This window comes from Passer domesticus, chromosome 6 (genome assembly GCF_036417665.1).
Source record: "Passer domesticus isolate bPasDom1 chromosome 6, bPasDom1.hap1, whole genome shotgun sequence".
Taxonomy (NCBI): domain Eukaryota; kingdom Metazoa; phylum Chordata; class Aves; order Passeriformes; family Passeridae; genus Passer; species Passer domesticus.
In genome coordinates this window covers 74,184,077-74,210,739 of record NC_087479.1, presented here as the reverse complement: position 1 = coordinate 74,210,739, position 26,663 = coordinate 74,184,077, and the positions used below count along the sequence as shown (strand labels likewise).

Below are 26,663 nucleotides of genomic sequence, written 5' to 3'. Positions count from 1 at the left end.
CAAAAAAGGTGGTTCTGCCCCGGAAGGATGTCTAAATCATCAGAGAAGGGATTCCGTCTCCTCCTCCATCAAGCCTCTTCGACTTGCACCACAGCTTCTGACTGAATGAATTTTTTTGGCAAGAATGGTTTGACCCATTTGGAGGGAACCCACTTCAAACCTGAAGGAGTGGACACGCAAGCTTATCCCCTCCCCCAGGTAATCAAGTCGAAGGGTCCCTCCGTTTTCCAGGTCTCAGGGTCCTTTATGAGGACGGGTGGTTTGGCCCTAAGGTGCAGTTGCTCGTTCTGCCCGAAGTGTCTCACGATCGGAGGATTTAAATTATCATAAGAACAATTCAGGAAGTTGATAATATAAAGTGCCTTTGCGAGGCGGACCTGTGGGGACTCCATTTTCATCGTCGAACTTTGTTGATGTAATACTCTTTTCAGACTCTGATGGGTCCTTTCCACCACAGCTTGACCTGTCAGGGAATATGGGATGCCGGTCTTATGCTCTATTCCCCATTGCTGCAGGAAGTTCCGAAATTCCCTGGACTTATACGCAGGGCCGTTGTCGGTTTTGATAACTTTTGGGATGCCCAGCACGGAGAAAGCGAATATAAGGTGTTTCTTGACGTCAGATGCTTTCTCCCCTGTGTGGGCAGAGGCATAGACTGCACTAGAGAACGTGTCTACTGACACGTGGATGTAGGAAAGTCTGCCAAACTCTGCATGATGTGTTACATCCATCTGCCACACCTCGCAGCTGCTTAGACCTCAGGGATTAGTGCCCAAACTGAGTGATGGTAATTGATGTGATTGGCACTGGGGACATGTGGCCACAATCGCTTTGGTCTGTTCGCAGCTGAGTTTGAATTGGCGAACAAGGCCAGGTGCATTTTTCAGCTACCTTCTGGGTGAAGAACTCTGGCTGGTTATGGAGCACATGGATGGAGGCACCCTGAGCGATGTCATCAGCAAGAGCTACCTGTCTGAAGAGGAGATGGCAGCCATCAGTCGGGAGGTCAGCAATCCCATCTGTGCTGCCGAGGGCTTGGGCAGGATTGTCTGGGAAACAGGGGCTCAGGACAGGAGAGGTTTCATGTGCCAAGCTTTGTTTGTGTGTTGCTGCTATGCTGTGGGCAAGTAGAAGCATCTCAAGTGAAATGGCTGCCAGTGCCCCTGCACTCACTGAACTCAGTTCTTGTACTCTTTATCGCCTGCTGTTTTGTTCTCACTCTGCCTCATGTATTTGCTCTTCTCCATCTTGCTTTCTAAACTTTTGCCTGTCTTCACTGCATTCCTTGCCTGTAAAAGCAAAAGTGCTGGTGGCAGGATTTGAAAGGAACAGCAAAGGAAAAGAGAGAGACTCGTTTCTCTCAGTCCTCAGCTAAAAAGGATAGGAGTGCAGCCAAAGCACTGTTTGCTTCTGAGCACATCCCCTGCAGCAGCAGTCATCCTGGCTGGTGTGCAGGGAACAGTCTACAACAGCAGGTGCTGTTGCTCTTTCAAAAGCTGACATGCCTTTCCTTAGAAAGGTCCTGCTCTGCAAGTGTTGCAGAAACAAGCTCTTCCTCTCAGTGGCACTGTCTTCTGCCATTATTCCCCATTCCCCTGGAGAGGGAATCTTTTTGATTCTTTGTGCCCTTTATTTTGTGATGAAATCACATCACGTGTTTTGCCCTCCTGTTTCTGTTTCCTCTCTCAGTGCCTGCAAGGACTGGATTTTCTTCACTCCAACCACGTGATCCACCGAGATGTGAAGAGAAGCAACATCCTTCTCAGAACCGACGGATCTGTCAAGCTGGGTCAGTGTATTCTTGGTCAGGTGCAACATTCCAGGGATGTGGGTGTGGGGCTGCTTGGAGTGACTGCCAGCTCCCCAGAAATGGTGCTGGTGACAGTGCAGGGATATCTGCTGTGAGCTGGTGACACGGCTGCAATGTGTACAGAGGCATGACAAGGAACAAGCAGCCAAGAATGGTGTTGCTCTGTGTGTGTCCCTTCCACAGGGAGGGAGCTACAGGTCTAAAGCTTCCAAAGAACAAAAGCCACTGCTGGAGGCAGTGTAAAAAAATGTGGGAATTTTTTAAGTCACAATGCCATATTTCCTTGGCTAAAGACCTGAGAAAACAGAGCAGGGACAGTTGTCCAAGAGATTCAACAGCACATTCTCAGACTTCTACTGGGGAATTCTTTTGCTTGGTTTCCTATTGCACAGAATTAAAATAGAAACAGTTATTTTGCTTTCTCCTCAGCCGATTTTGGCCTCTCTACTCAACTCACCCCTTAGAAGAATACATGGAGCTCGTTAGCAGGGACTGCTTGGTGGATGGCACCTGAAGTGGTGACAGGTCAACCATATGGCCCCAAAGTGGACATATGGTCTTTTGGAATTGTGGGAATTGAAATGGTGGAACAAGAACCTCCTTACTGGAACCAGAGTCCTGCCTCGGTAAGGAGCAAATCCTCACTGATCCCGCTGTCTTTCTCACCTGTCCCATATTCTGTGTGCCATTGGACAAAATCCAATTGCCATATGCTGGAAGTACTTCCAGCACAGTGCCGTCCTAAAAATGTCCCTGCAACACACCAGCATCCGCTGTAGTTTTGGTTGCATCAGTGGGGGAACTCAAGCCTTACCACATGCAAACAAACTCCATTCTCAGGCAGCACTTGCCTTTGGGTTATAAGTGGTTCCAGTTTTTTGTCTGTGTAGATGGCCCTAATAACAGGAAGCAAGCATCTTAGAACTACTCGTATCCTTCCAGAAATGAAGGAAGGAAACCCAAACCAAACAGAGTTTCTAAAACTGTGGTTTTCAGAGAGGGACTGCATCCCCTGTGCAGTTTCTTCTCGGTGGGAAGAAACCCTCTCTCAGGAAGCTTGCCTGAAATCTGGGCAGGAGGGTGTAGAGGCCACGGAGTCTCTTCTGTTTCTTGTGGAGTGCTGCTGAAACATTTAGTGACCATGTTTCTCTCATAGCGCAAGCCACGTTCTCTATGTCACCAAGCCAGAGCCTGCTGATGTGGAGAGCCTGCCAAAACCTCCTGTTTGTTTCCCGGCACTTTCTAGGATGGGCCTACCATTAATGCATTGACTTGAGTATCCAAATGAGCAGAGAGTGACCATAGGGATGGCACCTCCCCTTCTTCTGACCATGAAAAGTTTTTCTTTTCCACATAAGGGAAGCTGAAATTTTCAGACTGCTGAGAGACAGAGCTGCAGGTGGCTGCTGTTTGCCCAAGCAGGCATTTTCATCCCAGTACATTTCTGCAGGCATCTTAATGTGTCTGTGTGGAATGTGAGATTGTAGATGTTAGTTTTCTTCCCTGGGGATTAACTGATGGATTTCCTTTCTTTCCTTCCAATTACCATTGTTTTCAAGAACAGGAAGAAAAGCTTGATGAGTTTTGTTCTATGGCAGCTGTGCTTAATGGATGAACAAGCACTGCAGAGATGCCTTTCATGTACTATTCCTTGGAATTAGTATAGAAAAGTCCCTCTTCCAAAAAGCCTGTCAAGCTGGTGTGAATCCTCAGAGAAGCAGATGTGCTTTTGTTGATGTCGTTCCCACTGAGTAGGTCAGTCAATGAAATCAGCTGCCACGGCAAGATCTGCAGGATGTTGGAAAAGCTGTGGCTGCTTCGGGGTTTGGGTTTTTTGTTGGTAAAGAAAAGCATCTCTGGGTCTCTGCCAGGGCAGTAACTGCCACTGAAGAACAGAGGTTAAACAGTGGGATGTGGGAGAGCAGTTACAGATGTGAAAGCAGCAGGTGGAGACTCGTGTTTCCTTTTTCTCCAGGCTAAATTCATGATAGCCTCAATAGGGACCCCACAGCTGCTGCATCCCAAGCTCCTCTCGGCTTGGCTGCGTGACTTCCTGAGCTGCTGCCTGCAGACAGACGAGGAGCGGCGCTGGTCTGCCAAGGAGCTCCTGCAGGTAAAATGCAAAGGGGCTGCAGGTGAAACAGGGTGCATGGGATGGGCTCCTCCTCCATGGAAGTCCAAGGGATCAGATGAGCCCCCTTCTTCCTCACCTCCACTCTTGGTGCTCTTCAAATGGAAACAGTGAGGAGTCCTAGACTGGGCTGGGCTGGCAGGGCCCTGTAAAGGTCATCAGGTGCAAGTGTCCTGCAATGAGCAGGGACATCTTTAAAGAGATCAGATTGCTCAGAGCCATTTTCCACCTGACCTGGAATGGTTCCAGGGACAGGGCAACTACAAGCTCTTGGGGCAACCTGTGCCAGGGTGGCACCATGCTGCAAAGAAACAATTTCTTCCTTCGACCTACTCTGACTTGATCCCCTATGTGTTTAAAATTTTTCACCCACATTCTATTGTAACTGGCCCTGTTCAAAAAGTTGTCCCCCACTTTCTTCAAAGCCACTGTGAAATCTTGGAAAATGGCAATAAGTGGCTCCCTGGTGCCTGTTCTTCACACAACTGAATAACTCCACCTCTCTCAGTTTTTCCTGAGAGGACAGGTACTCTGTCCTCTGACTGTTTCTGTTGCCCTGATTTGTAATTTGGTGGTGTGCTCCATTTTATCCAATGGCAAAAGAATTGAAGTAGAGCAATGCAGGGTACAGAGACATGAAAAGGTGGTGCAGGAACCCAAGGAAGCCAGGCTGGCCAAGTGGTCAGAGATTTGGCTGTGGGCAGGAGGGGCTGCGGGGGGCTCACTGTGAGCCTCTGAGGGGCCCTGGTTTGTGCCCCCAGCCCACCCTTGGAGGTTTCTGGCACGCAAACAGGGAGAGCTGAGAGGGACTTGTCCCAGCCCCATCTGCTGCCTGGCACGCTCAAGCAGACAGGAACTGCCCCAGGGTTACTGCCAGGTTGTGTGGCAGAGAGGGAAGTGCAGCAGCCAGTGCCACTGGGCTGTCCCTGCTGGGAAGGAAGGTGCCATCCAGCACAGGAGGGGCAGGGCATGGAAAGGTAGACACTGCTCTGTCTCCCTGTGGGAATCAGCACAGTGCTTGTCTTTCAAAGACAGGGACCTATGTGATTAGTTGAAGTTTCTTGAAAAGAAGAAACTCCAAGGACTGAAAGCAGCATTTCTAGAGCACTGGCAGGGCAAAAATCCCAGCAAGATGAAGACACCTGTTTAAATGGAAGAGTGGGATTCTGGGCCAGGTTTGCCTGTGATGGCAAGGTCGTGCACATGACAATTGAGGAGCAGATGGTCCCATTGTTCTACTTTGTGGGTCTTTGTAGGAACTAGAGGTATCCTCATGGAGCCAGTGAAGCACTGAGCTTGGAAAGTCATGGTTCACTGTTCTTTGTTGTTTTTTTTTTTCTTTTTCCTGTGGACAGCATCCATTTGTAATATCAGCCAAGCCAGCCTCCATCCTGGCACCACTCATCATTTCAGTGCAGAATAAGAAGAAGAAGTAGGAGACAAGAATTTTACAATCACGTCAAGATGTTATCTTCATAAGCAATTTAGAGTAGAACTGTAGAGTAGGATTGTAGAGTAGGATTGTTGAAGAGTTTTGTAGAGTTGAATTATAGATCAGGATTGGAATGAAATAAAATTTCCGAATCATCAACTCATTTGGAAGAATCCCCTCCTTCTGACCCTTCAGAAAACTCAGCGTTTACTTCTTGTTTTTTATTGCTGCTAAATCACACTATGGCTTCTTTTGTATGGTTTATAAGTGGGGAAGGATCTTCTTCATCCATCCTCTCCAGACCACACTGTGTTTGGAATATGACCCACTGGCTTGTTTTTGCCCAGCTGTGGTATTTCTAGTGCAGGCAGAAAGGGAATCAACATTTTAAGGAAAGACCAAAGGAGTGGGGCAGCCAAGACTTCCTGTGCAGATTCAGGCCTGCAGCTGTGACTCGAGAACATTTGGTTCCTGCTATTTAGATTTGTATCCCCAAGTGCAATCTCTTTGGCAGAAGGAGAGCCTTGCTCAAGTGAGAAAGCAGAAGGATCAGAGAGGGGGCTCTGAAAGGTCTCCTCTGGTGCAGAGCTGGCAGCGCCTGTGAGGTGAGAGCGGGCCCGGCCTTGGCCGGGGTGCAGCCCCAGCAGAGGCCTGGCAGAGCCCGGAGCAGCCTGAGCCTGGGCAGAGGCAGGCTGGAAGGAGGCCCTTGGAGCTGCAGGAGGCAGCAGCCGGGCCCTGGGTGCCTCTTCCTGGCAGCGGGCGAATCCTCCGCTCTCAGAGCCCAGGTGGCAGCTGGCTGCTCCCGAGGGGAAGCGTAGCCGTTCTGGGCACAGCCCAGACTGGAGGCATTGGCCGTCTGGAGTCCGCCCAGGAGCAGAGAAAGGCCAGGGGCAGGCGAGGGCCGGTGGCCTGGCTGAGGATTCCTACTCTTCTGCCGGCTGCCCTGTGACTCCTGGCAAAGGGCAGCAGTGTGTGCAGCACTCTGGGCAGCGGCGCAGGGAGCCGGGCTGCTGGGCAGGCTGGAGCACAGGGCAGCGTCCTTCAGGCACGGCACTTCTGCCAGGGCAACCCAGGCCAGCCTGAGGCACTGACAGCTTGGCAGCTCACATCTGCAGGAGCCAGTGCCTCCCACAGCTCTGCCAGGAAGCGCCTGCAGGCCTGCAGTTCTGCCCTGAGCCACAGCAAAGGTGTGAAATGCAGAGTGTTTTGCAGAAATATTCAGGGCCACCAGGCCAGCCTGCTTTGTGCTCTCTGGAGCACAGCAAGCACTGTGCAATGCTGCTCTGAGCTGCTGGGAGAGAGGGAATCGGGGATGTGCCTGAGGTTGTACTTGAGTAGTGAACTGATTTGGAAAAGAGCAGAATAATTTCATCAGGCAATCTGTGTTTTCCTGGTTAATTTCTGAAAGAAAGTCACCATGTGTTGCACACAGATAGGGGTATTAGAAAAGAAAGGCCTTATAAAATCAGGCCTTGCTCTGCTCAATTACCAGGTGGCCTGTTATGTCTTCTATGTGCAGCTAGCTAACTTCCCATGTGAAAAATCATAAGAATGAGTGCAGTTAACACAGTAAGCTTTTGTGGTTAGAAAACAGTTTGCATCTGTAATAAATAAGAAATATGTCCCACGAGAGTCCACAGAGGAAAAATGTAAACACCTGAGTAACAGAGAAAGTCTTAGCACATACACACAAAAACACCTTCTAAGCAATGAATTGTGTGGCAAGGAAACTACCAGGCAGTTGGAATTGAACACGAGGGCTGTGAAAACCACATAAAAATGTGTTATATGAATAAAGAATTGGCTTTCCCTGCATGAAGAAATGGAGTCCCAGTTGCTTTATTGACACAGCAATGTGGTGTGACTCAGCAAGAGCGCTTGTATGGTGTATTGATGAAATGCTTGTGTTTGATTCCCAGAAAAGGAAGGAGAGGCATGAAGTGTAACAAATAGGGCTTAGTCTTGTGAATTCCTTTAGCTTTAACGGGCAGTGCTGAACCCTGTATTCCCCCATTGCAGTGATGAATGTGTGCAAGTGGCTATCTTAGCCTTGAGAATAAAGAGAGAGGTCCTGCTAAGAAGGTAGCTGGAATGCATTGGAAGGGAAGAATGTGTTCTTAGAAGGCTCTTTACCACCAAAGGAGAATTTGAGGAATCTGATATTTCCCAAACCACTGTGTCAGTAACCAGAGTTATGTCCGAGGTGCTGCCATATTTGATCCATGTTAGAGCAGGTTGATAAGACAATGAAGAAAAGTGTGTTGTTTAAAGGGGGGAACCTGACCCTTGAAAGAGAAAGAATGTATTGGTCAGTGGGTGGGCAGTTCGGCTTTGAAAGGGGAACAATGCATCATGGAGCCCTTGTTGGCAGGGAGTCATGGAGTATGGTGAGCCATGGTGGCCTCATCTCACACGCCGGCCGTGTGTGAGCTGATGCTGTAACTGGGAAAATCCCACTCCTGAGCAGGAGATAGAAGGCCTGGTTCTGGGGTGGAGGGGTGAGAATGATGAGATGCACACCGTTTTGATCCAGGGGATGTCCTGGAAGTGCACTGCCTACCTGTGCCTCCTACTGAGCACCACGCTCCAGCTCCTTCTCCTGCTCAGCGGATGTTTGGGAAACCAGGGGTTGGTATGTATTATTTGCTACTGCAACTAATGGAATAAGTTTGCTTTGCAAGCCCAGTTGTGTCTTAGGTGCTTTTCTGCATGGGTCTCCTCCTGAACCTGTGGCAACCACCATCAGGGACCCACAGGACACTCCTACTCTGATGGCAATAAATTCTGAGAAGAGGTTTAAATATGTCAAATAATTTGGAGTAATGTTTAGCCTGTGAGTTTCAGCAAAGTATTGACTATGTCTTAGTTCCATGGATACAAACTACTAAGTCAGATTGCTGGGTGTGCATGTGTTAGGGAAGTGAATCCCTACACACCCAGCACTGAAACAAAGTATTGCTTTCTTTCTAACCCTGAGCTGGCAGCAGGGATCAGGCCCTGCTTGGTGACTTTCATTTTGGCAACTTCTGTTAGCAGGTAAGAAAGGTCCCAATGAAACCTTTTCCAGCTCTTTCCCTCTGGTTTCTCTTTTTACATACCAAAGCTCTGTGCCATGGGTGGTCTGGATGTGTGCGGGCAATGCAGCTCTGTTCTGGTTTGGAAGCAAAACTACTGAGAGACTCCAAGTCAGAAATACAATTTATTAGGAAAAGGGAAAAAAATCCCAAAATGCATGCAATAATACAAAAGAAAAACCATGGGCAGAATCAGAATACAACCTGACCCTCTGCTAGTTAGGGTGGTGGTAGCAGTCCAGATGAAATGGTCTTGTTGAAGTGCTGATCCCATAGAAAAGATCTGGTAGATCTTCTCTTCTGGAAACCACTTGGCTGGGGCCCCTTGTTCTGTCCCAAATCCCAAATGATATCCAGGTGGGGATGCTTAGCTCCTCCCCGCTGGGGGGAGCATCTCACAATGGGCTGATATCATTCTGAGTCATGCAGTGGGTCCTTGACTGCCCATTAAACAGAAATGGCTCCTGTAGGGAGTTATCTCTGAGTCATGGGGAAAGGCATTGATGGGCCCATTAACAGGAGATAAGGACAAAACAATGCCCCTCCTGTTTTCAACAGCTCTTGAGGATGGGAATAGAATATATCTTTATATTGTAACCTAGAAAACTCCAAATGAAATGGAATTTACTTGGCCCATGGAGGTCATGCCCCAGCAGCAAGACTGTGAGAACAAATCAGAGTCTAAAAGAGAAATGAGTAAATTTTGTCAGGAAAACTCACTGAAATAGACAAAAACACTTCCCCTTGCACTACTAAGAGGAATTCCAGAATTCCAGTGGCTTCTAAAGAAAAAGTGAGCTCATAGAAAATGCTCTTCGGAATACAATACCAAATTACAATCCTTTCTAGAGAAGGTGTTATTATAGGAAATGGTAATTTAAATCCCTTTTTATCATCCTTGTGAAAAGTGCTCTCAATCTTTCCACAAATTTATGGTTTGACCATTCCTGATTGCTTTGGATACTCAGCCACAGCCTCATCAACCTGGGGACTGTGTCTTGTGTCAGAAAGCAGAACAACAAGCCACCTAAAGAAAAGTGGAAAGAACCATTTGAAGAGTTCCTAAGCACTCCTGCAGCAATAAAAGGGGATGGGATCAGTACATTGATACACCTGCCCCCAAGGGAACCAACCCCAACATATAAGGGACTTGGGGGAGGGAATATAGATGAGAATTTGAAGCCTCTATTTGTTAAAACATGGAAATAAAACTTTCTAATGCACTGTAGAGTGAGTTAGAAGAAATCCCATCAAGGGGAAGATATGTCATGAATGGGTAACCATGAAGTCCTCAGTCTCAGCCCAGCCTGGGCAGCAGCACTCTGGCACGCTCTGTCAAGCAGCAGCAGCCAGCAGGCCCAGGGGAGGCAGCCCAGCACAATTCACCCCATGCCCCCCACGGCAGCATCCCTGGGGCTGCTGCACTGCAGAGCTGGAGGAGCACCCCTGAGCCAGGCAAAAATGGACACAAGTCTCAGGGTTTAGGAGGTGACATTTTCTTGAACTTGGCTTGAAGGAGAACAGAAGGGCAACAACGGCTCAGGTGTTCAATCATAAAACACCCCAAGGGCTCTCAGGTACAGGGACTCAACATCATTGGCTTGGAGACAATGGAGGAATTTGTAGAATGCTCTGCAAGGAAGAAAGGGGCATTCCCAGCCACCTTTGTGTGTTCCCAAATATTATCCTCCCTCAGACAATTTCATATCCTTTCCCAAGAGAAGATTATGGTCTTGTTGCTAACATGTCCTCTTTTTCAGCTGAATAAATAAATGGCAAGAAATTTAGGAAAAGAACTAGACATTAAAGTCCCCATAGGTCTGTGCAGGAATCAACATCTGTGTCTCTCTAGAAAGACTGGTTGTGACTGACTAGTTTGGAGAAATCTACGAAACTGATAGCGATCCTGAAGGGACACTGGAACGGAATTTCTCTTTTTAAACCTATTGATGTACCTTGCCTCCAACACTTCTCCATGTCTTTTACAAAACTCTTACAGAGATCTGGATCTTCCCTGGCTCATGACAAGGTGAGGCCATGATCTCCAAGCAGTCTTGAGAGCTGCTTCAGGTGACAGCTTAGAGCAGCCCATGGGCACTCCTCTGCAACCCTCCACAACAAGGTCATTTGGGGAGGAGGTTGTCCTCTATGCCTTCCACCCCTTAAGGCAAAGACCTTAAATTCACAAGAAAATCAGAAAACAGGCTTATTCTTATCATAAAGAATTTCCATTTGCTACAATATTTTCTTAATAGGTGCTCAATTTCATAATAGAGGTACTGGGCTTCCATTCTCTACTGATAAGTTTCATTCAGTGGACAGAGCTAAGTCTTGAAGAGAATATCTGACCAGAAGAAAGATTCTCCAAATATGATAAAACTGATGATAAGAGAAGGAGTTAACAGTAATGCAACTTCTTTATTGCTAAAGTTCAAGACTAAATTCTCTAATCTTAGACTAATTAATCCTACATTTTTAACAAATAATCATCTCCTTATTACTAACTTGAGGAAACCTAAAAACATAATTTTCTTTTAAAATTAAACAGCTGGAGCTCATAGATGTTCCTTTGCTGAAGCAGAAGACTGGTGCCAGGACTCCAGGACTTGCTGCTTGCCAAATTCAGATATTCATTGCTGAATGTGGGACAGCTTTTTGTGGAGCTGCTGGCACCTGCTCTTCATCTCGGAGTAGCTGGGGCTACCCTATGAAGGAGAAATCAAAAGAAAATTAGTGCGTGCCAACATTTCTGCAGAGTTTAGAATTTCATGACCTTTCCTACAAAATAGCCTTGAGGCACACTCAGCTGGTCCAGTCTGGCTTTATTCATGTAAAACAGTAAAAATACACTCAGTTTATCTTTTGAGCTACTTTTCTCTGTGAGCCACCACCCTTGAGGGAACTTTGCAAACTGAGGCTGTTATAATGCAGACTGAAAAACAAACTCTAGACAAGTCAGAAACTACAACAACAAAAACCCAAAGCATATCAGCTCCTCAGGAGGGAAAAACTCATTAATGCTCAAAGCCACCAATGGGAGTCAAACCTTCTTGATTCCCTTCTCCCTCAAATCGACAGGTGTGAGGTTTATCAAGCTCATGATCAAATCCAAGATGAAGTGGCAATGAGAATAATAGATGCCACTTCCCAGCACTCTCACACCAATGCTTCTGCTCCTATGGGCCTTAAGGTCTGGTTCTTATTGGATGACAAAGTCTCCCTCCACAGGAAATGAACATTTCCAAGCATCCTGAGATTAATATTTACAAGCCACACATCTTTAACAAGTTGAAATTCAGTACCAGGACAGACAACAACTTGTGCTAGAGATGCATCCCAGGCCAGCTACACCAGACTGGTGTGTTGGACAGGTTTGAAAAGAAAACTACAGATGCCTTTCAACATTTTGGGAGGCACCAGAGAAGCAGTAGCCTGCACTACTGGCTTCTGCCCAGTGACATTTGCTGGCAAGAGCCCTGGCACAGGCCTCACTGCACTGCTGCCCTGCAGGGCCAGACCTGCCCTCAGCCTGGCACGGAGCATCCCTGGCTGTATCCAGTGTGAGCCGGGGCCCTGCCGCGCCTGCTCCAAAGGCCGCAGCTGCCCCAGAGCCCCAGAGCTGCAGGAGGCCTGGCTGCCCCTGCCAACATCACTGCTCTGACACAAGCTGTGAGCAATTTCCAGGGCTTTATACCACACACACACTTCTCCCTCCTCTTCTGCAAATGCCATGAGGGGATGCAGCAGCACTGCTGCAGCTGAGCCTGTGCAGCTGCACTGCAGGAAGGGAGGGCCCGTCCGGGCCTAACCCACCTCGGTGTTCATCTCTGCACTTCCCCCCACCTGGCCCATCTTCTCCTTTACCTTTCTATCTCCCTAGTTCACAGTTACTTTTAAATAATATCTGTAGTATTAATTCTGAAATATGGTCTTCCTTGCACCAAAATTCAAACAGAGGCTTCTCTTAATAATCAAATTTTACTCCATCATTATCCACACTGAAGTTAGGAAAAGCAGCACATTAATACCTTAATTGAAATCCAAGGGACACTACTGCTTCAGCCTCCCCAGCTCTCTTCACATCTTTTTGGACATGGTAGTCCTCTACACATCCATGCTGGCATTCTAGAACTCCAACATTTGTCTTTTTTTTAACCTAAAGGGTGCAGGGGAATGGAGCCCAGACTTGGAGGCAGGGTGTTGGCTTTGACATCCCAGTCCATGGGGATGGCTCTGACATTCCTGTAGAATAGGATGTTAAAGCCAGCACCCAGGAAGAAGAGCGGCCACCAGCTGCTGCCTGGATGTAACTGGGCTACTGCTCAGTTCTCTGCTTCTTGCTCCTGACAGGACTGATAAAGCCAGAAGCCCGAGGCCGTTTCTGCAACAAAAACAAAATAATTCATTCTTCTATGATCACAATCAGGTTTTGCTCTCCATTCTAAAAAGCAGCATCTGTGAATTGGCAAAGTTTTAAAATGCACCATTTGAAATTAAAAATAACTGTCAGACCTGGAAGACCTGCAGGTAAATATCTGCTCTGCTGCATTCCTACTTTCTCATCTTAGCACTTAGCAAGTCCTTCTCCAAGTCTACTGCTAAAAGGCTTTGGGAAGTAGAGGCTCCCTTCAGCAGCTCCAGCAAAGCCTCCCCAAAATGGGGATGCCAGGTAAGTCTTGACTAGGTCCCAATTACTGCTTGCACACACCAGGAAAAGACTCAGCTTTTGCTATCAAACACCCACATAATTTATTACAGAGGAACCTGGCTGTTTTAGACTTTTATGCATTAAAAACAAGATTAATGCTTCACTATTACAACCCATGAGTACAGGATGTTATGGTTGGTTGTGAATTCTCATCAGGATGAACACAGACACCAGTCACATGTCCAGAAACTCTTGTGCATTTAGGTACAGCTGTCTTAAATCCAGCAGGCTCACCCACTCCGCAGACTCAAAAGCTGTTGGCTAACAAGCCTTTAAACTTGTACAAGAGAGTTTCACAAGTGGTTACCAACGAGCCCTTGCTGTTGCTCAGGGCCCTTCAGTCATCTCTCAGCTCCTCCCAAGGAGCTTCTCCAAGGTGCTGCCTCACGAGCCACAACACATGGCCACAAGCTCCCCACAGGCACAGCAAACCTCAGGGCCAGGGATGGAGTAGAACAGGACAGCCGTGCTGTGCCCAGGCAGAGGGAGGGAGGAGAGAAATTAAGGCAGAGGAGGGAGTGAGGGAATAGCACCATTCTGTAGGTGCTGTGTTTTGTCCAGCCACGTGGATAGTGCAGAGCTGGGGTCAACAATGAGAGTGACAGAGAGACAGAGGGAGAAGAGAGCAAGAGGGCCCCATCTGCCCCACCTGGTGCAGCCTCTTATGCACAGGAGATTTTTCATGCAGTTCTGTCACACAGGCAGAGCCAGCCCTTTGAGCCCTTCTCCAGGGAATGAGTTGAGGGTGGGGACTGAGCTCAAGTCTCCAGGCAGAGCAGAAAGTTGGATCAGGACAATGCTGCTCCACCCCTGCTGGATCCTCTCTTCTTATCCCAAGCTTGAGGTCACAGCAGTGTGTGGCAAAACATGCCTAGGCCTGGTCCTGCACATTCCCATCACAGCTTCTACATCACCAGCAAGTCTGCTAAAATTTACTATACAATGCAGAATATTAAAAATGCACAAAATACCTGAGCAGGTCTTGCTGGAGCATCTGTCTCAGAAGGCCTTGGAGATGTTGCTTGGCTGCTGCTGGTGGGGTTCTGAGATGGAGCTGATTTTCTGTATGGATGGTCCAAGAGTTCATGTTACAAAGCCTAAATATCAACTGTCATAGTTCTTTCCTTGCAGGGAAAACAGCCCTTCAGTGTCAGGACTCAAGGGAAAAACATGAAGCAGAGTTGAGGGAGCTTTAGGCAGGACATCAGGAAAACATTCATGGCCCAGAGGGTGTTTGAGCACTGCACCAGGCTCCCCAGGCCAGTGGTCACTGCAGCGAGGGCTCAAGAACAGTTTGGACAACTCTCTTGGGCACAGGGTGTGATTCTCGTGGTGTCTGTGCAGGGCCAGGAGTTGGATTCCATGACCCTGGTGGGCCTCTGCTGGTGCAGCATATTGTAAGAATCTAGGCTTCATTTCTCAGGGCTTTTTTTCTGAAAAGGCTCTTTTCCTTCCCCAAGAGACTGAACTTACCTAGAAAGTATTAACTTCAAACTCTTTCTTTCGATTTTACTGTAGCCAGGCCAATCAGTCTGAAGGGTTTGAAATAGATCTTCCTTCAGACTGAAGGAATTCTCCTTTGCATTCAGGTTGGCTACCTACAGGCAAACGTTTAGGAAAACAAATCTTCATTACACCTATATGCAAACTACAGAAATCTAAAGGAGCTACTTCAGCTGGGAAGGCAGAACATGGCTCTCATTATGTTGTGAATGTCTGCAGGGTGAAAAAGCCCTGCCACTGCCTGGGCAAGCACAGCAACAAACTTTGCAGGTTCAGGGAATGAGTTCCTAAAAGTCACCCTGCGATCAACTAAAACTGTACACACGTTGAATTTGAGTCCTTTGCCTAGGCTCCAAAACTCTTTTTCTTAGCTAAAGAGGAAAATAATCCTATTTAATATAATAATGCTTGCATAATTCAGCAACAGCACCATTCAGGTGCATGGGGAATATTTTAAAAGGAAAGAAGGAGCTACTGCATCTTTCCATGGGTGTGCCTCTGATGAAAGCCTATTAAAAAGAAATACCAGTGGAACTTATCTTGAAGGAGTATTGGAAAAGTCTCTAATTTGAACAGGTGAGGAAGTAGTAAAATTATGAACAGCAGAACAGCATGATGGAAGAATTGCTGGCACAAGCTCCATGATCTCACCTGCTGAAGGATCTTTCCAAGGGAATCCTTGTCCTTTGGCCTGACTCCATCTCTCTGCAGCCGAGCAAGTAACTCTGGCTCTTTGTAATCCCTCAGAGCAAGCAGATGAATCACCCTGTCCCTGTAGGGTCGACCGTAAACAGCAGCGCAGCCGCTCCAGTCGATGTCTGCAAGTCTCACAGGCACCATCCTCTTCTTCTCAGGCACAGGACCTGGATTGTTCTGTTGGGATCCTCTGACCTCTGCTTCTTCTCCTGAAGTGAGGGAAAACCAGAAACAAAGAGTTCAAATTGCAGGTTTGCAGAAGGCAAGGAAGTTGATTCCAAAGGATGCACCAAGAATGTTGAACCTCTATTGGTTGGGCATTTACAAATCTAAAAGAATCCAAGCAGTAAAGCATTAGGAAGAAACAGTCCTTAAAAATACCTGGTAAAGGAATGCTATTGGGGGGTGGTATTTATGAAAAATTCTTTTTATGCATGGTGCTTTTATATGATTTCCCCAGTTTGTAAGCTCAAGCATTGGCTATATCAAGAATGGCATGGACAGTGGGAATATGTGCACTCTCAGCAAGTTTGCCAGCACCAGAGGCATGGGATGCCATCCAGAGGGACCAGGACAAGTTTGGGAACTGGGGCCCTGGGAACCTCATGGGATTCAACAAGGCCAAGTGCCAAGTGCTGCATCTTTGGGGTTGGGACATGCCCTGGCACTGAGGCACACTTGGGGATGAAGGTGGGGAGGACTTGGAGGTGCTGGTGGATGAGAGGCTGGATATGAGCAAAAAACCATATAGATATCCAGTAAGAAAATTAAATGGAAGCATATCTGAAAGGGGTCCATCACTTTAATACCCTTTGCACTTGGATTGTGTGACTCCTTTTCTGCCTGGGTCCTGAGCTCCCTGCTCTTCTCTTTGGCTTTGATCATGGCAAGCATTTCATAAAAATACAAAGGATGGGATTTTTTTACCCTGTCTCGTTCTGTTTACTCACCCTTGGACTTGGGAGTCTTCCCCTGCACCCTGGCAGACACTGGGAATCCAGAATGTATCTGAAACTTATTCTTCTCTTGTTCTTCCGGGGTGGAAGTGGAAATCAATCTGACAATTGGAGACGGGTTCAAAGTTGAACAGGATGTGGAAGGCAGGTCCAAGAAAGAAGGAGAGTGGCCACCAGCTGTTGGCTGGACATCACTGGGCTCTTTGTCAATCCTCTGCTTCTTGCCCATCACAGGACTGAGAAAGTCAGAAGCCAGAGGCCGTTTCTGCAAAGATGATCCCGATTAGTTTTGCTTCCATTCTGAACAAACAGCATTTCTGAACTGGCAATGGTTGAAAACACACCTTTCTTACCTAAAACAGCCTTTCAAACAAGGAGTGCTGCAGCTAAATATGTTCTCTATTTCATCCCTACTTTCTCACCCCAGTATTCAGCAAGTCTTTCTCCTAGTCTGTAGCTCAACGGCTTTGGGACAAAGACACTCCCTTCAGCACCTCTATCAAAGGCTTCCCCAAAATGGGGAGCTCAGGTTGGTTTTATCTTGCTCCCTGTTTCGCCTTAGACACACCAGGAAAACACTCAGCTCTTGCTGTCACACACCCACACGATTCCCTAAAGCAGCCCCAAGGAGCCGCCGGTGCAGTGCCGATCGCAGCGTGTCCAGAACAGAGATGATAACAACAGAGACCCAGTCTGGCTGCAGGTCTCATTCCTGCTGTTCTCCAGAGGAAACCCTGGATCACAGCCTCTTCCCTACCGAGCAAACACTGCTCCTGTCCGTGCACATCAGCAGCTCAGAGCAGGAGTGCCAGACACAGCTCCATGCCCGCCTGCTGACAGAAATCCTGTGGGCAAGGAGGCAGGACATAAGAGGATGCTGGGCCCTGCAACATTTCCTGCTCTGGCTGGGAAAAGAGTAGGGAAAAACAGAGCTGTGCCCTTCCTCTTCTATTTAAAGAGAATTCTTTAAGGTTTAGGAAATATACCTTTCATGCAGTGTTTTCCAAGATTCTTTCCAAAAGGTTTGCCTTGCCCTCTTGTGTTTGTAAGAAAACAGACCATGCTCCGATTTTAAGCCTGACAAGTCTGAGGTATTCCCTGATTATTGAGAGTCCTCTTCTCACACATGGGATAGTCTGAGTCAAAATGGGAGCCTAAATGCTGCTTAGGACAGAAAAACAAGTTTCCTACAAATGCCTCACTACGGGAATTTGTCCTTATTCTAGACTTCCCTAAGATTTCTCTTCAAACAGTAGCACTGGCATGTCTGTGCATGTTTTAAGTACTATAACTGCCATATCTTCAAGAACCCTGCACAGACACAGCCAGGTACCAAAAACATGTCCACATCTTGTCCTTAGCAGAGTTTCCTATGCACCATGAGAAATAAGTCATGTGTGCAAGCTTGTTGCAGGCTTTGACATTGTAACCATCTGGAAAAGTATACAGGAATCCCATTGGAAGTACACGCCTCAGGTTCATACAATATAAAGAGAGCACTACTGCTTCATATCACAGCTTGGACACCAAGAGCAAGTGGGATAAGACATCATTCATGGTAGAGAATGTTTAAAAAATTCACAAAATACCTGAGCAGTTCTGGGTAGAGTATCTCCTTCAGAAAGTCCCAGAGATGGTGACTGGCTGGTGCTGGTGGCATTCTGAGATGGAGTTGGTTTTCTGTAAGGATGGCCCAACATTTCAGGTTACAAAGCAAAACTATCAACAGTCATCGTTCTTTTCTCACAGGGAAAACAGACCTTCATTTCCCAGAGGGTTTTTTGAAGTGGTTGTTATCCTGACTGAACTTACTGAGAAAGGGTCACCTCCAATGTCTGTCTATCTCTTTCAGTGTAGCCAGGCCAATCTTCCTGGATGTCTTTAAAGAAATGTTCCTTCAAGCTGAAAGAATTCTCGTTTGCATCCAGGTTGGCTACCTAAGGATAGACATTTAAAACATAAATGTTCATTTCACCTAAAGGCAGACTACAAACGTAAAACTGGTACTGCAAAGCTAAAGCATGGCTGAAAAGAAATCATGCACCAGTTTTCCTGGACTTTTGTTCAATGTGAAGAACAAAGGAGCTGACATGTGAGAGGCAACAATATTAAAGAGGTGTGGTCCATTTGGGCTCTAGAAATTTGGAGGTAAGTAAATGTCAAAGTGCTGGAAGCATGGAGGAAATGGATGCTATGAAAACCTCTCCCAGCACCAGGGATCCAGGTTTTTTGGTCTTTAACACAGCTTTGAGAGTCAAAGTCCCCTATGCCACAGCTCTCAACCTTCACCATTTGAAATACAAGCAGAGGCCAGGCTTTTCTTTTCTGTTCCCTTTTCTTTTGAGTAAGACCTGAAGAACATCATCTCCATGGGCAAATCCATATTTTTCCACCCTCAGGAACACACTGGCTACCCTCTTGTTTCACCCAGCTGCATTGCCATGGCAGAGCACAGCCTGGGCCTCTAACGGGGCATGCTTTCACCATCCCGTGAAGCTCCACAGGATGCTGGCATTTGTCTCTGCAAACAGAACTGCTTTTCTTTCTCAAGCTTGCTCAGAGGAAGCTACAGATTCCTGTGGAACACTTGTAGGAGATAACTAACCTAGAGCTACACTTCAACAGCTAAAAAGTAACCAAGATACCCAGAATCAGGAATTTACTTCTTAAAAGCACAACTAAGGCTGAGTTGGAAGAGAAGGAAGGCTGTGAGTGTAAGAGCTCAGCAAGTTCACCCTACCGGTTTTTCCTCTATACCCAAAAACAATGCCACCTGCTGCGAAGTTAAGAAAAATGTGAATAATAGTTTTCAGGATGAAGTGCTGTTCACACAGCCCTTTCAGAATGTAAACCAGTACCTTGAGGCAGTTCACACTGCAAACATGAAACTACTCCTTCAAAATCTCCTTAAACATTGACAAGAAGAAAAGGGAAAGGAGAAGATTTTTCCACCTCTTACCTTCTAAGGAGCTGAGCTTTGAAATCCTATAATCCCTTCTTTCATAGCTAAAAAGGAAATATTGCTGCATGATATGCTATTTAATGATAGCATAATTCAGTAACAGCCTACATGGATGGGGAATATGGGAAAAGGAAGGAAACAGCCACTGAATCCTTCCATCAATGTGAATTGTAGGAATGATCAAGAAATACCAGTGGAACTAAACAAACACCTGGAAAAGTTACTGAATAATAATAGGTGCCAAGGAATTTGAAGACTTGATACACATGACAACAAAGAACCCCTGTGCTCAAAGTTGGGAACCATCTCTATCATGGAGTATTTGCCTGAAACACCCTCCCCTGGAAAGCAATCCCCACAGATCCCAGCAGCAGTCAAGTACCATCGAGTGGCCACCAACTCCCTTCAAGTGAAATACTGCCCTAGGCAGCTACCAAAATTCTCTCCTCTGAAACTTGTCCCAGGATTTTAAGGACCTCAACTAAGTGTTTCATCCAGTTGAGACTTTCACCCTCTGAAGTTCCTCCATGAAGCAGTTAAAGAGTCCAAGGAAAAGAGAGAGGATTACAAAAAGGCATGAGAAGCAAGCATGTTACAAAGAATTTATCATTGCCAGCCATTCTAGAAAAACAACAATGCCTCCCAAGTTTGGAAGGTTTCTTTCTTTCCTCACATGGGCTTGCCATTGGGGGGAACTGGGTAAAGCTGATGGAAAAATCTAAACCAGGAGTATTTCCTAAGCCTCTCATTAGTTTCTAATTGAAACCCTGAAGTAAGACAGCTGAGAGTTAGCATTGCTGGCAGCAACTCCAGGATCTCACCTCCTGAAGGATCTTTCCAAGAGATTCCTTGTCCTTTTCCACAACTCCCTCTCTTTCTAAGTGGGAAAGTAGCTCTGGCTTCTTGTAATTCTTGAGAGCCAGTAAATGAATCACCCTGTCTCTGATGGGTTGTTGGGAAACAGTCCTGAAATTTCTCCGGAAGAATTTGGCAGGGTTCATGGGCATCGTTCTCTTCCTCTCAGGCACAAGATCTGGAGAGCTGCATGGGGCTCTCCTGAGCTCTGGTATTTTCACTTCAGTAAAGGAAAAACAGAAAAAGAGTTGTCAAATGGGGGGTTGGGAGAAGGCAAGGAAGTTGATTCAAAAGGATGTACCGAGACTGCTGAAACTCTGTTTGTTCAGCATTGATAGATCAGTAAGAATCCAAACAGTAAAGCATTGGGAATAAACAATCCTTAAAAATACCTGGTAAACGAATGATATTGGAGGGATGGTATTAATGAAAAATTACTTTTATGCATGGTGCTTTTGTATGATTTTCCCAGTTTGTAAGCTCAAGCAGTGAGCTATGTCAAGAATGACATGGACAGTTGGATTAAATGCAAGCTTGGCAAGTTTGCCAGCACCAGAGGCATGGGATGCCATCCAGAGGGACAAGGAGAACCTTGGCAAGTAGGGCCCTGGGAACCTCATGGGATTCAACAAGGCCAAGTGCCAAGTGCTGCATCTTTGGGGTTGGGACATGCCCTGGCACTGAGACACGCTTGGGGATGAAGGTGGGGAGGACTTGGAGGTGCTGGTGGATGAGAGGCCAGGCATGAGCTGACACCGTGTGCCGGCAGCCCAGAAAGGCAACCGTGTGCTGGGCTGCACCAGGGGAAGCGTGGCCAGCAGGTCGAGGGAGGGGATATGACACACCAGGCACTGCTTTGAAACCAGGAACTCGTGCTTGGTGTCTGATGGAGACTCTCTGAGTCCTGGTGAGACATCCGGGAGCTTTGTGTCTTCCATCACACACACACAGACTGACCTTTCTTTACACGCTCCTTCAATCTTTCAATGTACGTCAAACTTTTAATGCCTTTCTCCACTTCCTGTTCCTTGGACCATGCCTCTCTGATATTTGCCTGCAAACCTAATGACACAAACATCACACATTTCAATTACTTAGAACAAGGTAAACATGCCAGTTATTGAGTGGGGACACTGCTAGTGTTTTGAGAAGTTCAATCCGATGTAGGTACAGAAACTTCCCACAGCATTCAAGCAAAACACCTCCCAAAATGATACCCCTGAATGACTTCTAATGAAAATTACCTGAAACCATAATCAAGCATCAAGATGAAAATTAGGTAAGAGTTCTTCACCACAGGGTGGTCATGCACTGGGACAGGCTCCCTTAGTGGGCTCATGGCACCAAGTCCAGCAGAGCTCATGAAGCATTTGGACAAGGTCCACAGGCACCTGGTGGGATTCTGGGGACAGAGCTGCACTTGCATGTCCTTGTGGATCCCTTCCAAGTCACATATTCTCTGATTCGGTGACACAGACCAGTCCCAAACTGATACTGCATGGAGCATGTTACAAAAGGCAACCTGTACCCTACCAGCAACCAGAGCTGTCTCACCTGAGATTCTCTGTGCCAGCCCAAAGCAGAAGTGGCCCCAAGTTCCACAATTGTCTCACTACTGCCAGTCCTCAGACCCCAGCTACTAAATGTTAAATATTCCCTTAGGATTTACGTAGACCACCACCAAGAATCACACAAATCTTCATTCACATGTGAAACAGAATGTCCCGAATGAGAAATTCAGAAGTTTAGTGTTGTCTCTCCAAAAAGCCACCATGGTGCTGCCTCAAAATGCTCTGCACTAGGCTAAGGCAGAGCAAGAGCTGCACGTGCAGGGGCAGGGATGTCCCTGCAGGCAGGTGACCGCAGCCACAGCCAGGTGAGAGCCTGTTTTTCTCAGGGCAGCTGGCTGAACCTGGCTCAGCTCACTGCTGCAGGCAGCACCACAGAGTGCCTGCAAGGGGAATGTGCACCTGGTGTCTGCCTGGAGCCAGGCTCCTTGGGAAACAGCACTCAGAACAGATTATCAACAAATGGCAGCCCCTAAGCACATTGTGCTTTGCGGGAAGTGATGGAATCCACTGGGAAGAGGACATCAATGCCTTCCTTCCAATTTCCTTGAAAAGAACCCAACACAGTATTGTGGCAACACTGACTTATTAATGACCAATACAAAAAACTAAATCAAGCAGAGTTTCCCATATTGACCTTATGAAATTCTCTGTGCGACTTCCTCAAGGTCATTTTCTTTCAATTTCCAATTAAATTTAATGGATAATGGCAGTGCCTAGGTACAATTTCTAATTAAATTTAATGGATAATGGCAGTGCCTAGGTACTGCAAAACCAACACATTTGCTACCAAGGCAGTGAAATTAGGTACACGGAGTGGGTCCAAACCATGACATCCATGCTCCAAATTCCAGCCCATCAAGCAGTATGGGAACAAGGAAGGACTGGCAGGTTTCTCAGGGGAAAACAAACCAGTGCCTGAATGCACTGACAAGACACTGCAAGGCTGACCTGAGGCCAAACCACCTCCAGCTGAGAGCTCTGAACACAAGAGATCCCCTGTCCCAAGAATATGCTGCAAAAATGAATTGCCAAGTTGAAAATCTTACAGACATTGAACAAAATATGAAAGGCAACCATACCTCCAAGTGGGTTATACAATCTGACATCCTGCACACTTCCATTGTGTGACACCTCGCTGGCTTTTGGCTAAAAGGAAGAAGAAATTTTCTGTAAAATCTTCAGCCTACTCTCCATTACTGCTGATTAACTAGGCCCTTCATTTTAAACAAGAGCTGCACTTGCAAAGGTTTGCTGTTCCATCACTCAAAAGGGCTGCTTTGACACAGTTCTCCCTCTGAAAGCAGCCGGCTACAAAAGTGCCCTGAGAGAGCGACCCTCACTTAGCCTCTAATGCAGCCAAGCCTTCAAGTAGCAAGTCATCCTTTCCCAATTGCTGGAATTTATAGGCACAGGCTTCCCTTGAAATCAAGTGCCTGAGTACAATTGAACTGGGCAGTGCTCAGCTAACAATCCAGGTGATAGTGGTTCACAAAAAGATTAAGAATTCAGGGCATGACCCAACACTGGAATTTATTTGGCACTATGGAAGTACATCCTGGAGTCAGCTCCAAGAAGAATTTCATCTGCGTAAGGTGAATTTCGACTCTCAAGAGGCATGAAAACCCTTTCTCTTTTCCTCAGCTCTAGATGCAATTTTGAATAGATGTGAAGTGGAAACAGTTTCTCCTTGGTAAGACAGATATACCAAAATTGGGGTTACTTGGCTGATCTAATAATTTAGCACAAATTGTGTCACATTCCAGTGGAGTTTAAAAATCTCTAAAATGTTTTTCAGCCTAAGTACATTTTTTAACAAAAACAACTGCTGCCATCCAACTGCTTCATTCTGAAGGCACAATTGGCTGAGATAAAATCTAAGAAGGTATGATAAATGGACTGGAAAATGTGGACTAATTAGCATGGGAAAGGAGACATCAAACCAAATAGAAGATAGAATATTATTTAGTGGAACTGAAATTAAGAGCCAATGAAAGTTAATTTCTATGTTTGCTAAAACTGTATCAATAAGTGGAAAAGCATTGAAAATGATGTGCATGTGGCTGGAGTTCTCCACTAGGCATCACAGCTGGGAATATACTAATACTTCCTCCTAATACTAGAAAATACTGTTAGAGAATTTCCTTTACCCTGACATGTTTGGTGAGTGCAGTACAACGTGGAACAATGAGAAATCCATGCATTGTGGTCAAGAGCCATGCCCAGGCATGAATTTCCCAAGTGTCCAGCATGGAGAACATGTGACTTTCACTGGCACCTCCTCAGTGTCATCCCTGAGTGCCACATCCACCAGAGAACCTCCCACTTCCACTGGCACCTCCTGTGTGTCATCCCTGTGAGTGGCTCCCACCTGGGCAGGTGCCTCCAAGGGGCCCTGGAGCAGCAGTGGGGCCCCAGCCCTGCCCAACAGGTCCCGCGGGCTCAGCAGCACCTGACACCAACACCATGGCCAAGCCCCCACCCCTGCCAGCCCGCAGAGCCCCACAGCTGCCCCTCACCTGTTGGTCCTGGGGCCTCTGGGTCACCCTGATGGGCACGGCAGTGCTGCTGGGGGCCCTGCGGGACGCAGCGCGCGCTGGGGCCCTGCGGAACACACTGGATCCTGCCCAGGCCCGCAGCTCTGCCATCCCGCTCTGCCTCGGCTGCTCCCGCTGCCACAGACACTGATCCTGCTGCAAAGGCTGCAAAATGCAAAATCCTTCTTAGCAAAATGTGTTCCTGGATGTTTGGCCTTGGTGGCTTTCAAGGCTCAACAAGAAGGGAGATCACTTCCATGAAACAAGAAGCAGCCACCAAGCTCAAAGGGATGGCCCGGCCTTTGAAAGGCAGGTTACTTGTTGGCTCAATTGCCTTGGTGAGGTGCAGGGCTTGACAGCCTTCAGTGACCTCAGACACAGGGGAGGTTAGCAAGGCTTGGGAGGAAGGATGCACCTCTGATGGTGGACACAAAGAATGCAGGATTTATGGGCACAAGGACATTTGGCAGAACCCCCGAGAAAAGGAACAAACTGATGAAGCCAACACAGCAACTGTGCTGAATCAGCTGTGACAGGGTAAAAGGCCATTCCAGCAGGGGCAGACCATGGCCACCCACTCCAGAAACCTCTCACTATGAGTAAGGGAGACTGAGCATGCAGACTATTGGCCATGAGAAGTGAGAGGAAATTATCCAACAGCAGACACAATACTAATTATGAAGAGAACAAGGAGACTTTCAATCAATGAACACTAATTCCTTTCTTTGCTCAATTGAGAAGTGAAATTATCCAACAGCAGACACAATACTAATTATGAAGAGAACTAGGAGACTTTCAATCAATGAACACTAATTCCTTGCTTTGCTCAATTGTATAAATACTAAGACACTCTGGTTCTCGTGGTGCTGGCTTTGTGAATTTGTCCCTGAGCTCCCCCTTTCTGCCCAGAACTGTAAATAATTACCTCCACTCAGTGTGTGGATCGGCCTCTTGAACAACGAGTGCTGGAACCACCAAAGCTGGAACAACACTCGCTGTCGCTCTGACACCTCCGCTCTGGCTGCAGCCGCCGAAGGGTCTGAGCGGTCCTGCCGTGTGCCGGTGACAATGGCCACGTGTCCTTGGAAACGGGGAGTTCCATGTTCCAGGCTGGGCGGGATGTCACTGAGGAGCGGGACGTGTCACAGTCGGGGCAGAGGGAATTCACAATGGGCCCAGGTGGGGAATGCCCTGCCCTGGCCCATGACTGACTCAGCTCATTTCCAAGTGCAGAAAGGGGCACTCCACCAACCCCAGGTGCTGCAGCTGTGCAAACCAGGCCTAGTGAAGGGTTTCTGCTCTAAAGTGCTGCACTTGGCTCTCTCGGAGGCGAAGGAGCAGCTTAACACCTCTCACCAGGGCAGCAAGGTGCAGCCCTCCCAGCACTGGGCACTCCTGTCCTGGGCCTGTCAGTCTGTGAGGCTTCCAGCATGTACACGGTCACTCAAACATCATCTCTTTAACAAAACCCCCCGACCTTTCCTCATCCCAGTCTCCTAAAAGGAAACAAGCCAGCAGCATGCCCAGGCCCCCACAGCCTCTGCAGGAGGAGCTGACATGGAAGAGCTCTGACTCTGATCACAATTACAGGCTGACATTTGTGCTGACTGCAAGTGGCCATTGAAGTTATTGACACATGTAGAAAAACATTTTATATTTAATTTATGATGGTTTTGTTGTCATTTCCCCCACACCCAGGATTATTCCAGATTTCAGTCAGCTGGCACCAAAAATAAGTGCCACCCATAAGTTGTCCAGGCATTACAGGGAGAAGTAATAAAACATGTTGTTTAAAATGTGTTGAATATTACCATCCAAAGTTCATTTTCAATGATATCTTGTGTTAGTTTTGAAGTCCATGTCTATATCTACCCATGTCTGATCTCCTGGCTGCCACACTCACAAGGACAGTGTAGTCTGGGGACACAAAGGGAGGAAGCAATTTGTCCAACACCAGAGCCCAGATCTGTGAAAGAACTGCGTGCCTTTTTGGGAATGACTGGATTGTGTTGATTATGGAGCCCCAGTTAGAGACTGTTGGAAAAGCCTTTGTATGAACCATGAAAGGAATCCATGGAGGTTGTTACACTGGACTCTGGAATGTCCAACAGCCTTTCCATACCTTTTAAAGGTTATTGATGGCAACCCCTGTTCTGGAGTTACCAGATTTGATGGAACCCCTTGCACTGTTCATCCATGAGTGCCTTTGCCCTGCACAGTAGCCCCATGGAACCCTGTGGTAGTTTGGGCATATTTCTCAAAAAATAACTAAAAAATGTACTCAAGGCATGGTTAATGCACCTCAGAGCAGGAACCACCATGGTCCTGATTGATAGAATATACTTGAAAATAAATGGGAAAGAAAAGTGTCAGTTTATGTGCCCCACATGGTTATGTCTGGTTCAGCACATAAAGGAGGTCACTGGTTCTC

General features: G+C 47.1%; 1 protein-coding gene across 1 annotated transcript; it reads right to left on the bottom strand.

Moving 5' to 3' along the window:
* Positions 1-10,845: 10,845 nt before the first annotated feature.
* LOC135304048 (RNA polymerase II elongation factor ELL2-like) lies at positions 10,846-22,840 on the bottom strand. The gene is made up of 11 exons (XM_064426344.1): positions 22,778-22,840; positions 21,085-21,189; positions 20,094-20,347; positions 18,123-18,247; positions 17,900-17,990; positions 16,305-16,575; positions 15,310-15,563; positions 14,629-14,753; positions 14,127-14,217; positions 12,476-12,828; positions 10,846-11,152 (listed from the first exon to the last, which is right to left on the bottom strand). Exons 3-10 carry the CDS (start codon positions 20,277-20,279, stop codon positions 12,763-12,765), a joined length of 1,209 nt encoding a protein of 402 aa, XP_064282414.1. The 5' UTR covers positions 20,280-20,347; positions 21,085-21,189; positions 22,778-22,840; the 3' UTR covers positions 10,846-11,152; positions 12,476-12,762.
* Between the last annotated feature and the right edge of the window lie 3,823 nt (positions 22,841-26,663).

Excerpts from the sequence above, each read along its gene's own strand:
- LOC135304048 (XM_064426344.1), bottom strand. The coding sequence starts at position 20,279 with ATGCCCATGAACCCTGCCAAATTCTTCCGGAGAAATTTCAGGACTGTT. Across the intron at positions 18,248-20,093 it reads TTGGAAAGATCCTTCAGGAG|GTAGCCAACCTGGATGCAAA; the intron begins GTGAGATCCTGG and ends GTCTATCCTTAG. Across the intron at positions 14,754-15,309 it reads TTGGAAAGATCCTTCAGCAG|GTAGCCAACCTGAATGCAAA; the intron begins GTGAGATCATGG and ends GTTTGCCTGTAG.